Source organism: Phocoena phocoena, chromosome 14, assembly GCF_963924675.1.
Source record: "Phocoena phocoena chromosome 14, mPhoPho1.1, whole genome shotgun sequence".
Taxonomy (NCBI): domain Eukaryota; kingdom Metazoa; phylum Chordata; class Mammalia; order Artiodactyla; family Phocoenidae; genus Phocoena; species Phocoena phocoena.
This window is the reverse complement of record NC_089232.1, coordinates 10,028,560-10,042,067: the sequence shown is the minus strand read 5'-3', so window position 1 is coordinate 10,042,067 and position 13,508 is coordinate 10,028,560. Positions and strand designations below refer to the sequence as shown.

The following is a 13,508-nucleotide window of genomic DNA, read 5'->3' as shown; positions in this document are numbered from 1 at the left end:
GTCAGCATCATCAACCTTCCGGTTCCAACCAGTCTGGGGTCTGCGTGCTTGTGGGCAGCACACAGTTAAGTTCTCCCACCTGGAGGGGGTTTCAGTATCTACAGAACAGCTCGCAGGACATGGCTCAGAACATTATCTATAGCCCTTGAGGAAGAACTAAAGGTCCTTGACTTTGTTTAATGGCCAAAGTATTATTATTTTGTCTTGCTTGACTGTTTTCCTTTCTTTCTGCATTTTTTCACTTCTCTGATTAAATTTATGCTTTGACTGACGTTTTTCTACAGACAAAAGGCAGGTGGAGGACAGGGGTGGGGCTCTTTTCTGGGAAGGCCTCATAGGGTCCTGCTTGGTTACATGATCACCATCTGACATGAAAATGGAGACCTCAGCACAGATCCTGCACACATTAAAGGGATAAGCAGGGGATGTTGTAAGCGACTTTATGGCAGTAAATTTGATAACATCAATAAACAGGTAAATTCTTTGAAAACCATAACTTAATGAAACTGACACAAGAAGAAGTAGAATGCTTTGAGTGACCCCTGTTAAAGAAATTGAAACAGTAATTAAAAATCTTCCAATAAAGAAAACTCCAGACCCAGATGGTTTCACTGGTGGATTCCTCCAAACATTTAAGGAAGAAATAATACGAATAGTACACACACTTCCAAAGAATAGATAAAGAGGAAATGCCTCCCATCTCATTTCACGAGGCCAGGAAAAACATGATACCAAAATATGACGAGACATTACAAAAAAGAAAAATTACACGACCAGTATTCCTCATGAATATATAAACTAAAATCCTAAACAAAATATTAGCAAATTGAATCTAGCCATGTATAAAAAAGGACAGTATATCATGACTAATTGGGGTTTATTCCCGGAATTCAAATGTACACACCTGTGTAACCAATATTTAACATTTGAAAATAGATTATTGTAATTTGCCATATTAACAGAACCGAAGAACAAAAATCACCTGATGATCTCAATAGATGCGGAAAAAGCAGTTGACAAACTTTAACACCCATTTATGATTTTTAAAAAGTTCTCACCAAACTAAGAACAGAAGGGAACTTCAAATTGGTAAAGGGCAACAAGAGAAAGCTAAAGCAAAGCTACTAGCATCATCATACTTAATGTGAAATATTGCATACTTTTCCCCTACGGTCAGGAACGATTCAAGGATATCCAAGAAATAAAAAAGATAACTCAGGTTTTTTTAATTGACAAAAGACTTGAACAGGCACTTAAAGAAAATATGGGGGCTTCCCTGGTGGCGCAGTGGTTAAGAATCCGCCTGCCAATGCAGGGGACGTGGGTTCAAGCCCTGGTCCGGGAAGATCCCACATGCGTCGGAGCAACTAAGCCCGTGTGCCACAACTATGAGCCTGCGCTCTAGAGCCCGCGAGCCACAGCTGCTGAGCCTGCACGCCACAACTACTGAAGCCCGCGTGCCTAGAGCCCATGCTCTGCAACAAGAGAAGCCACCACAGTGAGAAGCCCGCGCACTGCAACGGAGAGTAGCTCCTGCTCGCCATAACTAGAGAAAGCCCGCGCGTAGCAACAAAGACCCAGTGCAGCCAAAAATTAATTTTAAAAACAGTATAGTACAAATGTTTAAAAAAAAAGAAAGAAAATATGACAAACCAATGGGTCTATAAAAAGATACACAACATATAATAAGTCATCCAGGAAATGCAAGTTAAAACCAGAATGAGAGCGAGCCAACCATAGGCTATGCTTAAGAAACCACCTTAAACATAATAATGTAGGCAGGTTAGAAGTAGAAGGATGGAAAAAGATACACCATTCAAAACATATTAATATCAGACAAAGTATACTTCAGAAGAAGGAAAATTACCGGGAATAAAGTGGTACATTACATGATAAAATGGACAATTCACCAAGAAGATGTAACAATCCTAAATGTATATACACCTAACATCAGAGCTTCAAAATACATGCAGTAAAAATGGATCGAACTGAAAGGAGAAATGGGCAAAGCCACAGTCATAATTGGAGACTTTAATACTTCTCTCTACAGTACTGTAGAACAAGTAGACAGAAGATTAGTAAGAATATAAGAGAACAGAATAACACCATGAACAAACTGGATCTAGTTAACATTTGTACAACAGTTCACCCCCAAAGAGGAAAGTACACATTCTTTTTAGTGCGTATGGAACATTCAGCAAAATAGATGGTCCTGAGCAGATTTAGAAGAATTGAAATCATACAATGTACGGTCTTTGATCACATGTGATTGAATTAGAAATCAGAAACAGAAAGATAACTGGAAAAATCCTTAAATACTTAGAAATTAAACGACAGATTTCTCAAGAATCAATGGGTTAAAAGAAAATTTCAAGGGAAATTAGGAAATATTTTGAACTGAGCAAAAAAATGAAAATGCAGCATAATATTTGTGGGATGTTAGCGAAAGCATTGCTTAGAGGGAAATTTGTAGCACCAGAAAAGAATTCTATTATGGGGAGGGGCACGGGTAAGCTGTGACAAAGTGAGAGTGGCATGGACATATATACACTACCAAACGTAAAATAGCTAGCTAGTGGGAAGCAGCTGCATAGCACAGGGAGATCAGCTCGGTGCTTTGTGACCACCTAGAGGGGTGGGATAGGGAGGGTGGGAGGGAGGGAGACGCAAGAGGGAAGAGATATGGGAACATATGTATATGTAGAGCTGATTCACTTTGCTATAAAGCAGAAACTAACACACCATTGTAAAGCAATTATACTCCAATAAAGATGTTAAAAAAAAATCTCAATTTCATATTCTACCTCCTGAGGGGGTGATGCTTGCCTTGAGATCTGAGGGGTGAATAGGCCATAAGGAGATGAAGAGAAAAGGGGACAAGGGGAGTGTGTACCTGGCTGAAGGAGCAGCACAGGCCAGGGCCCTGGCAGGAAAGGACTTGGGAAGGGGAGCCAGGGGGCTGAGTGGGGGCAGCAAGAGGAAGTGTAGGACGGGATGAAGCAGGAGATACAGCGTAAGATGTTGTAAGCCATGATGTAGGGAGTTTTGTCTTTACCCTAAAAGCGGGGAAAGTCATTAGAGGTAGGACATGACTTAGACGTATGTTCGGGGATGATTTCTGGCTCCTCTCTGGAGATGGATTGAAGGGGGGCGGGGGTCAGAGGGATCTGAGTAGACCACTCAGGGCCTATGTCACAGTGTGGTGGTCAAAGGGCAGCAAGTGTCGCCTCAAGAACGAGATCTGGAGCCATTTTGCCTGGAATTAACCCTGGCTCCGCCAGCTGGGTGTGGGATGCTGACCAAATGACTCGACCTTGCTGTCTTGTCTCATGTGCATCCCTTAGGGTCGATGTGAGGACTAAATGAGTTAATGTAAGTAAAGCACTTAGACCGATACATGGAACATCATAAGTTGACCAGATGAGAGATGACGATGGTACCTTAGATTAGGGAAGTGGAGATGAGAGCTGTGGCCGGAGGGATATTTAGGAGGCAAAACCCAACACACTTTGGTTGGTGGTGGGTTGGATGTGGCAGGTGAGGGAGAGTGGGACGCCAAGCATGACACTAGGTCTTTGACTTCCACATCTGGGTGGATAGTGGTGACGTGCAGTGAGATAGAGAACACTGACAGATATCTTTCCTTCTGCTGAGTGTACTTCTAACTCGCAGCATGAGGAAAGTGCCTTTCTTTCATCTGCACTGGGGGTAAATAAGGATCTTTCCTTCCTTCTACGTGCTCTGCACAAGATCACTGCCAAAAAGGAGCCGGTAGGTGTCGCCAGTGACCAAGAAAAGATGAATTGCCTTCTTTTTCCCAGATCTGGTTCCACACTTTTTGCTGTACCTCTCGTTATTCTCATACGTGACAACATAAAACAAAGATTAGAATTTTATTTTGAATAATATATCAAAATAGTAGAAGTTATTTTATATAAAATAATAGAAGTTAGTTTATGAAAAAAATTTGCCAAATTTTCCAAATTGAGGAGTTAGAGAACATATTTAATAGCTACATACTCATGCTATCTACTTAAGAATACTTTTTTTTTTTTTTTTTGCGGTACGCGGGCCTCTCACTGTTGTGGCCTCTCCCGTTGCGGAGCACAGGCTCCGGACACGCAGGCTCAGCGGCCATGGCTCACGGGCCTAGCCGCTCCGCGGCATGTGGGATCCTCCCAGACCGGGGCACGAACCCGTGTGCCCTGCATCGGCAGGCGGACTCTCAGCCACTGCGCCACCAGGGAAGCCCAAGAATACTTCTTTAATAAGCCTAAGCCACGTTACAAATAAAAAGCATTATTACTCGAACTAGTTAATGAGACACTACTTCCAATAATGACTGAGTCAGCTCCTCTCCAAATAACTTGCCCAGTGATGAGAACTGTAAATTCTGGGTAATGTATGAAAAGCATCCCAAAGCAGGCAGGTCCTGGAGGGGCATCTTTAACTCTTGAGTCTGCTGTTTTATTTCTTCTCTTTGTTCCCTCTTTTTCATTCCCCTGTTTTATTTTTTTCTGTCTTCCTATGTGTTACCTGAACATTTTTTAGAACTCCATTCTGAATTGTCTGCCGTGTTGTTGAGTGGATCTCTTTGTACAGGTTTTGGTATGACTTTATACCTACATAACTTCCCACGGTTGGCTAGTGTCAACATTCCAGTTGAAGTGACATGTACCTCCCTTACCTCCCTTTAAACCTCCTTACCCTCCCTGCTTTCTAATTGTCTTAAATATCTCCTCTACATACATTGAGAACCACATCACACAGTGTTAGAATTTTCCTTCAACCATCAAGCATAATTTAGAAAACTTCAGAGAAACCTCTCATATTTACCCTTGTTTTTACTCTTTCCATTGTCCTTCCTTCCTGATATTCAGAGATTTATCATGTTTTTTCTATTTAGAGAACTTCCTTTAACCATTCTTTTAGGGTAGGTCTGCAGACTACAAATTCTCGTAGTTTTTCTTTATCTGAGAATGCCTGTTTCCCCTTTATTCCTGAAGGATATTTTCACTAGCTATACAATTCTAGGTTGGCAGTTCTTTTCTTTAAGCACTCAAAAAATATTGTTCCATTTCCTCAGGCCTCTGTCTGATGAGAATTGGTTTTTCCCTGTGGGTGAATCTAGGTGGTGTTTCTCTCTCACTGCTTTCAAGATACCGTGTTTAGTTTTTAGAAGTTTACGTACTTTGTCACGGATTTCTTGGGTTTAACCTGTTTAGGGTTTTCTCAGCTTTTTAAACCATAGGTTTATATCTTTTGCCAAATTGGGGGATTTTTCAGCCATTATTTTCTCAAATACTTTTCCAGCTCCAAACTCCCCTCTCCTCTGGGACTCCGATGACGTGAATGTTAGTTAGATCTTTTGTTATAATCCCACAGGTTCCTGAGGCTCCTGATCATTCTTTCCCATCTATTCTATCTCAGTTGTTCAGACTGCATAGTTTGTTTTCCTGTCTTCAAGTTCACTGATTCTTTTCTCTCTTTTCTGTTCTGTGGTTGAGTCTATTCAGTGACTTGTGTAGGTATGTGTGTGTGTCTGTTTTTAATCTTGGTTATTGTATTTTCCAGTTCTAGAATTTCCATTAGGGTCTCCTTTATCTTTCATTTTTTTGTTGAGATTTTCTTTCTTGAGACTTTGTATTTCTTTCTATGTTTTAAACTTCTTTTAAGCATCTCCATAGTTGTTTATTGAAACATTTTTAGATGGCTGCTTTAAAATGCTTGTCAAATAATTCCAATATCTGTGTCATCTCAGTATTGGTATCTTTTGATACCAATCTCATTCAAGTAGAGATTTTCCTGGTACTTGGTATAATGAATGATTTTTCTCTTTTTTTTTTATTGTATCCTGGACATTTTGAGTGTTGGGAGTCTCTGGATCTTAATAAGTTTAACTTCTATTTTAGCAGGCCTCTGACACCATTACTGCCAGGTGAGAATGGAAGTCCAGATTCCCCACTTGGCCTCTGCCCCCACCCTGGGGGTAGGTGTGCCTCCTTACTTTTGGACCCTAATGGAAGTTCAGGCTCCTCTCTAGGCCTCCAGAGACAGCACTCACTGTGTCATTCCTCAGGACCTATGACCCCTAGTCAGCCCACTTTCCTGTCTCCATTGTGGACATTACAAGAAGATAAAAAATAAGGTTACTGAATTTCATTGTGTTAAATTTTCGATCAAAAAAAGAACTGTGAACAAATGATGAACTCTAGCTAATGATATGCCTGCTAATGTATTTAGAGGAAAGTTTTCTTATGTCTGCAAGTTTGCAGTGTATCAAAAAATTAGGTGAATTGATGGATGGACAGAAGATATATGTGATAATGCAAGTCTAGTAAAATATTGATGGCAGAATCTAGGGGATAAGCTTGTGGGTGTTCACTATAAGTTTCTTTTAACTTGTATATTTATATATATTTAATATATATTTGGTATATATTTTACACATTTCATAATTAAGCACCATTGTATGTTTCATCCTTAAAAATTGATTGAAAACCCTTAAGAACTTAGTAAGAAATAATACGTCAAGTAATTGTATTAGTTTTGCCAATAATAAAAGAAACAGAAAGCAAGAGTAAATCTCACATTTAGACTCTTATCTTAGAACATTACAATCTTTCAATTTGTTTATTCTTTTCCTTTTACATGTATTTTATACCACAATCTGACTTTTGCTGGAATTAGCAATATTTGTTAAATTAGTAACTATTTCAAATACATGGAAACATGCAGAAAAAAACATAACAGCTACCCATGGCCTTGTCACTTAGTTCTATTGAAGCCTCTCAGTTTGCAATATGTAAATGTTTAGCCTACTTACTTAGCTGTAGATTATTCTCATAACTCTAAACTCTGTATTTCTTTCTCCTAACACACCAAAGATACTAACATGCTTTACCTACCTACTGGCCCATCTTGTCATCGTTGCTTAGAAGTTTTTTGGGTTTTTTTTTAATGCAAACAAATCTGTTTTTTAAAAAACAGTAAATATGTAATTATGTATAGTGACATATTTTGTTAATATCTATGCTCTGGGTTGTTTCTTGTAAGTATTTGATTTCTTCATGTGTCCTTAGAAGCACATTTTATGCAGAAGATATTTTACCCTTCCCCCCCCAGCCAAACCCCACCAAGCTAATGGTGTTGTGGTTGCTACCTCCAAACTCCAGTCCAGAACCAGATCTTACAGTGAAGTTTAGCGTTCTTGATCTAAGCTGATGTCAGGGACATCAGCGATTCACTTAAAGGTTCACTTGTTTACTTGGTTCTGATCCTGGTGTCATGGCTCCATCTTTGTCCTTCCTGCTTAGGCTCTTTACTTCCTATGAGGAGGAAGGTTGGCCACCATCTTTCTTCCACCCTCCTGGCTTCAAGCAATAAGGCTGTCTCTGTTCCTCTATCATGTGTTGAGTACCATTACCCTCTGTAACATACAAATCCGGCTCCTTGTCACCACGTCCCGCTCTAGACTCAGAGCCCAAGAGACCTCCAGTTTTAGTCTCACCCTATTCTTTGTTTTTCTCTTCTGTTTATGGGCCACTGAAATATTCATCTCACTTTTGGGTCCTCCTCTGTCTTTTTAAGTGTCACTGCTTTATGTTTGGAGCAGAGCAGCTGTGTTGAAGCATAAATTCATCTTGAGCAGAAGTCCTTATGCATTCTTTTGTTTGTTTGTTTTTTAAATATTTATTTGGCTGTGCCGGGTCTTAGTTGCGGCACCCAGGATCTTCGTTGTGGCACGCGGGGTCTTTTAGTTGCAGCATGCAGAATATTTAGTTGTGGCATGCAGGGTCTAGTTCTCTGACAAGGGACCGAACCCGGGCCCCCTGAATTGGGAGCGTGGAGTCTTAACCACTGGACCACCAGGGAAGTCCCCCTTATGCATTCTTTTTTTTTTTTTTTTTTTTTCTGTACGTGGGCCTCTCACTGTTGTGGCCTCTCCTGTTGCGGAGCACAGGATCTGGACGCGCAGGCCCAGCGGCCATGGCTCATGGGCCCAGCCGCTCCGCGGCGTGTGGGATCTTCCCAGACCGGGGCACAAACCTGCATCCCCTGCATCGACAGGTGGATTCTCAACCACTGCGCCACCAGGGAAGCCCCCACTTATGCATTCTTGATGCAGTTTGCTAAGTGGAAAAATCTCTAAAATTTTGAATCCTGGATTATTTCATCCTTATGCCCTGAGCCAGTCATTCACCCTCTCTCGAGGCAGTTTTCTCAAATGTATAATGAGATGTTTGGACTAAGTCCTTTTTAGCTCTCAGTCAGTAACTCAAGAAGGATGTAAAATTATCAAGCAGAAGAAGTTATTCCTCAATCAAAATCAGCATTCTCCAAGTTGAGAAGATAAAAGCAGAGATAGTATGAGATCTCAATTTCAATGATTGCAAAGGACTTCTTAGATATTAGAAGTGGGGAACACTTCTTGAAAAACCAAGAAGGACCTTGGAATAAATAAAATGCAGTCTTAGACACCAGATAGTAATCAAAAGGAGTTTGTACTCCAAGAGCCCAGTCTGAGAATATATATCATTTTACAAAGGGTTTAAATAAATTCATTTATATTAGTTGTGGAAGGAAATGGAGACTTTTTCTGTGGAAAACAACTTAGCTGCCCATAAGATCCTCCTAGTTGCTTACCAATAGCAACACAGAGGGCAGTGAATTGAATTTGACCTCATAGGACACGTTCAGGATGATTTCTCATTATTTTTAAAGCTTAGCTTTAGAAATGCTAAACTAAAATATTTTTATCTAAAATAAAAATTGTATATTATCTATTCTTCTGGAAAATGTCAGTTTTGGCCATAACTTTATAGAATTTGAACTCTTTTTTTTTTTTTTTTTACAGTTTTTGCTCCTTTTGTATTCTATTGATTTGTATATATTATAGGGCTAACTTCTTGCAATAGCATTTTATAAGAGATTAAATTCCAGGAAAAATATACTTTATGGGCCTAGGGATCTTGAAGAAAACTGTAACTGTGTATCTGAGCTGGTAGCAGTGTCTGTCTTGATGGCAGGGTAATGGATTGCACATAAAATGCTCTTGTGGGTCATATTTCTTAAAAGGTCGTTCATACCTAAAATTTCTCTGAATTTTCTGGTTAATCTATCTCATATATTAAGTATTTCACTTAATACAGTTTATCACTAGTGCAAAGACCTGAGTCTGAATTCATTTATCAGTTCTTCTGTTGTGCTATAAGTGCTGTAACACTTGTTTTTTTGTTAATCATTTTAAATGTTATGTATGTATAATACTTGAGGTAAAAAGAAAAAAGAATTACAGAGTTACACAAAGTAAGAAATGAAATAGCCCCCTCTCCCTCTGCCCAACTGTTAACTGTTTGGGACCTGGAAGTGATAATGTCTCAAAGAGCTTTCTACAATATGATTTCAAATGGGAAAATCTCATTTCAGGTTCTGAGTAACATCCATACCGTCAGGGCCACATGGCAACCTAAGAAACCCAAAACATGGACCTTTTCTCCCCAGGTAAGTAATCTGCTTACTTGTGAATGGAAGTAAGCAGAATGGAATGAAACATGAACTTCTTTTACCTGATAAGTATTATATGATTAATTTATAAGGCAAGATTGTCAAAGTGTATTCCTGAAATAATGTATTTGTATTTAACATAGAATATATGGGGCCAGATTTGAATCTTTAGATTAATGGTTCTTTGAGGACTTTGATAACAATTACTCATGTTTCCGACTCACCAAAGTTATAATGCCTATGAATCATCTCATTCAATGGATCACAAAGTTTATTCTAGAAAATTCCCTCTGATGAAAAATGAAAACAGAAAGAAAAAACTTAGGAAATGTTTTTCAGAAATGCAGTCTCCAGCTGTACTCATGAGAGCTGTGCTTTCTTCAGATAAAAATCAAGGGTGACGCCTAGGGAACTGGTCATTACACCCAGGGGCTGTCAAGACTGGGACAAACAAAGGCTGGAATGAGGTTAAGTGACTTGAAAGCACCGAGTCAGTGCCACATAGATGCCAGTGGAGACGAAGACATCTTTATGTTCTTTTAATAACATTAATTTTCTATAGTTCTATTTACTTTACTTTTTTTCTACCTCCAGAGTTTCATTACTTCCCTCCCACAACTAACTCCTTTATGTCACTGCCCCTGAGAACCCTTCATTAACCTTCTCCTATTGCATCAGAAGATCTTACAGCAAGATAGAGGTTCACTGAGAGGACACAGCATGTGGGGGAGGCCCGGCCACCTCACCTGTGGGCTGTGCGTGTCCACACTTGTCTACCACGCGACTCCTACAAGTCCAGTTTGATCTTCTAAGCATGCTACTGCTTACATTTTTAAAAATTGTAACAGTATAATTGTTCTACTCTTTTTTGTGTTAATTTCCTTTTATTTTATTTTTTCTATGTTTTGGCCGCCCCGCGCAGAGTGCGGGATCTTAGTTCCCCGACCAGGGATCAAACCCGCGCCCTCTGCAGTGGAAGCGCGGAGCCCTAACCACTGGACGGCCAGGGAAGTCCCCCTCCCGCTTCCTTTTGACACAGTACTTCACAGTTCTGATAGTGCGTCTCTGTGCATGTGAAGTGGTTAGGGCAGAATTTTCCAAGGTTTTCCTGGATATAAAGATGAACTGTTTGGAGGGATAAATAATATGTGTATGTTGCTTTGTTGAATGAAATTAAGCGTCCTTAGGTGTGAGGCATTCTTCCTAGGTACTGTGGGAGCTTACACGTTAGTAGAGAAGACACATAAAACACCAATATCCTCTATTTATGGAGCTCTGACTGCGTGCCAGGCACTGAGGTAGGCCGTGATGTGCATTTTCTCATCTAATCCTTGGAGTCGCTCTAAGGAGTGGGTGCTGTTGATAACTGTCACGTAGGCAGAATGTAATGTCACACAGGCAGCACTTGGGGATCCAAGTGCTGTGGAAGCACAGAGGAGGGTGAAATTAATTCTAGTCCTTAGACTCAGGGAAGGTTTTATAGAAGAGAGACTAAACTTTGAAGGATGGGTAGGATTTTATAGGCAAGGAAGAGGGATGTAGTTGTCTAGGGAGGGGGAATGGAAAGGGCAGAAGGGAAGGAAAGGAAAATTTCCAAGGCATGCCTGAGGAAAGTTGAGCAAGTGTGTGTGCCGTCTGCAATTTTAGTTCTGTTTCCAAAGGACAGCGGTTAATATAAATATAAATATCTTATCAGGGAATTTCCTGGTAGTCCAGTGGTTAGGACCCTGCACCTCCACTGCAAGGGGCACGGGTTCGATCCCTGGTCGGGAAACTAGGATCCCGCGTGCCGCGTGGCACAGCCCCCCGCCAAAAAAATCTTACCAAACTATTTTTGTGATACCTCTGAAGACCTTGGTATGGTGCTTGTTTCACATTAGCCTCTGCTCTAAGTATAGAGTAAGTGAACGTAAAGGTAGTTTTCTCCAACACAAAAATTACATTTTAAAATTTCAAATCATTGGTATAGATGAGTCTAGTCCATCTGCTTTTTGTTTCCTTTAAAAGACCTTTATTACGATGCAGCGGCATAAACCATTTATAGATGAATAGAGCTGAACCTTCCCTCCATTTTTAAAAAATTTATTTTATTGAAGTGTAGTTGATTTCCAATGTTATGTTAATGTCTGCTGTACAGCAAAGTGATTCAGTTACACATATATATACATTCTTTTTCATAGTCTTTTGCATTATGGTTTATGACAGGATATCGAATATAGTTCCCTGTGCTATCAGTGGGACCTCATTGTTTATCCTCCAACCATTTTTCATGTTTATTAGTAATTTTCGTTTTTGCTATCATTTCAGGTTACTGGCATCTTGCCCTGCTTGCTCGATGGTGACTGTTTCATCAGGTCCAATTCTTCTTCTCCAGATCTCGGAATATTATTTGAACTTGGAATTTCTTATATTCGCAATGTATGTCAGTTGAAAGATACAGCTTTCTAACGTGTCAAAGGGGAAGTTTTCCCTTATGTCTGTCTTTAGTAAAATAATCGAGGTTTTTATGTGTAACAGAATTTTAAGCTCTTGAGGAATGAGAGTGACAGTGATTCTAATTTTTTTATGATGCTGTAGTGTTTAAAATAAGTGTACTTGTTTACATTTATAGCTTGAGCGAACTCCAGTGCTTTTAAAGAATGAAGATTGGAGAAACATAAGACCTTGCAGAAAGTGATAAAAGATGCTCGGTGGCCTTGCAGCACTGTGCTTTAGCTCTGTCCTGGAGGGTCAGAGTGCCCCTAGCCTTGTAAATGAGGGTTCTAATGAAGGGACCTGGCAGACGGGTAATTTTTATAAAGGGAACACCAGAAACTTGGATTAATTTACATCATATAGACTATTGAATCAGTGGGTGTGGGTCTGTGGTAATAATTATATATTTCCATAGATAGGTGTAGTATGTGTGCTTGGCCTCGTGATAACCCAGAGATTTTTATTATGTTAATGGTGTAATACCATTATATGTGATTCCATTATATGTTTTATTATGTTAATGGTATAATACCATAATGGTGTAATACCATCCTTTCATTTCTTTAAGGCAAATTCATCCGTCTGCTGCGGGTGGGTAGGACAGGAGCAGGTCCCCCAGGTGAACCCCAGACGCCTCTGACAATTGACATTGGGTTAAGTTCTGAGCAGAAGGACCCTTGAATGCTTTAAGTGGCTCATTCCATTTCTTACTGAGACAGAGCCTCCTACACTCATGTATATTGAGGTGATCTGGAATCATCCCACGGCCTATTTATGTCACTCAAGAAGCAATAGTAACAGTTGTCATATCATCAGCTTTAGGGGTTTTTCAGGAGCAATTTAACAAGTTATTTTCATTTTATATCCTGCCTTTACCATCTGGCCTGCAAGTCAAATGGGACTCCACTGGGTTTCACTTTGTTTTCTTGTGAAGGATTTTTTAGTTCTGAAGGCAAATACTAGTTTTATTCCTTTTAGAAGAACTTGGTATGTGCTTATAGATTTGACTGATTCAGACATTAAGTTTCACACACTTGTTTTTATTTTCTAGTCAACTGGTGAGAGAGGAGAATTAAGTTGTGGCTGGGTGTTTCTTAAACTTTTTGATGCCAGTGGAATTCCTATTCCAGCAAAGTAAGTTGGCTTATATATTCCTTCCAAACGGGTAATTTTGTGGAAATTCTTTTTTTTTTTTTTTTGCGGTACGCGGGCCTCTCACTGTTGTGGCCTCTCCCGTTGCGGAGCAACAGGCTCCGGACGCGCAGGCTCAGCGGCCATGGCTCACGGGCCCAGCCGCTCCGCGTCATGTGGGATCCTCCCAGACTGGGGCACGAACCCGTGTCCCCTGCATCGGCAGGCGGACTCTCAACCACTGCGCCACCAGGGAAGCCCGGAAATTCATTTTTTTTAGAATCTAGATACCTCATATTTCCAGAGTGTATTATTTACATTTCAGTAACTTGTGTAGAGAGGGCTTCTAATCTTGATTTTAATGTTCTTTTAGGTAGTATATGAAAACAGCACAC

The 13,508-nt window shown here is 40.1% G+C and overlaps 1 protein-coding gene across 1 annotated transcript in view; it reads left to right on the top strand.

The window, feature by feature from the left end:
• NPHP1 (nephrocystin 1) overlaps nt 1-13,508 on the top strand; it is a 61,804-nt gene that overhangs the window by 30,669 nt on the left and 17,627 nt on the right. Inside the window, exons 13-15 of the mRNA XM_065891629.1 lie at nt 9,430-9,504; nt 11,815-11,925; nt 13,034-13,116. Coding sequence (XP_065747701.1) covers nt 9,430-9,504; nt 11,815-11,925; nt 13,034-13,116 — 269 coding nt within the window. The remainder of the gene's footprint in view (nt 1-9,429; nt 9,505-11,814; nt 11,926-13,033; nt 13,117-13,508) is intronic.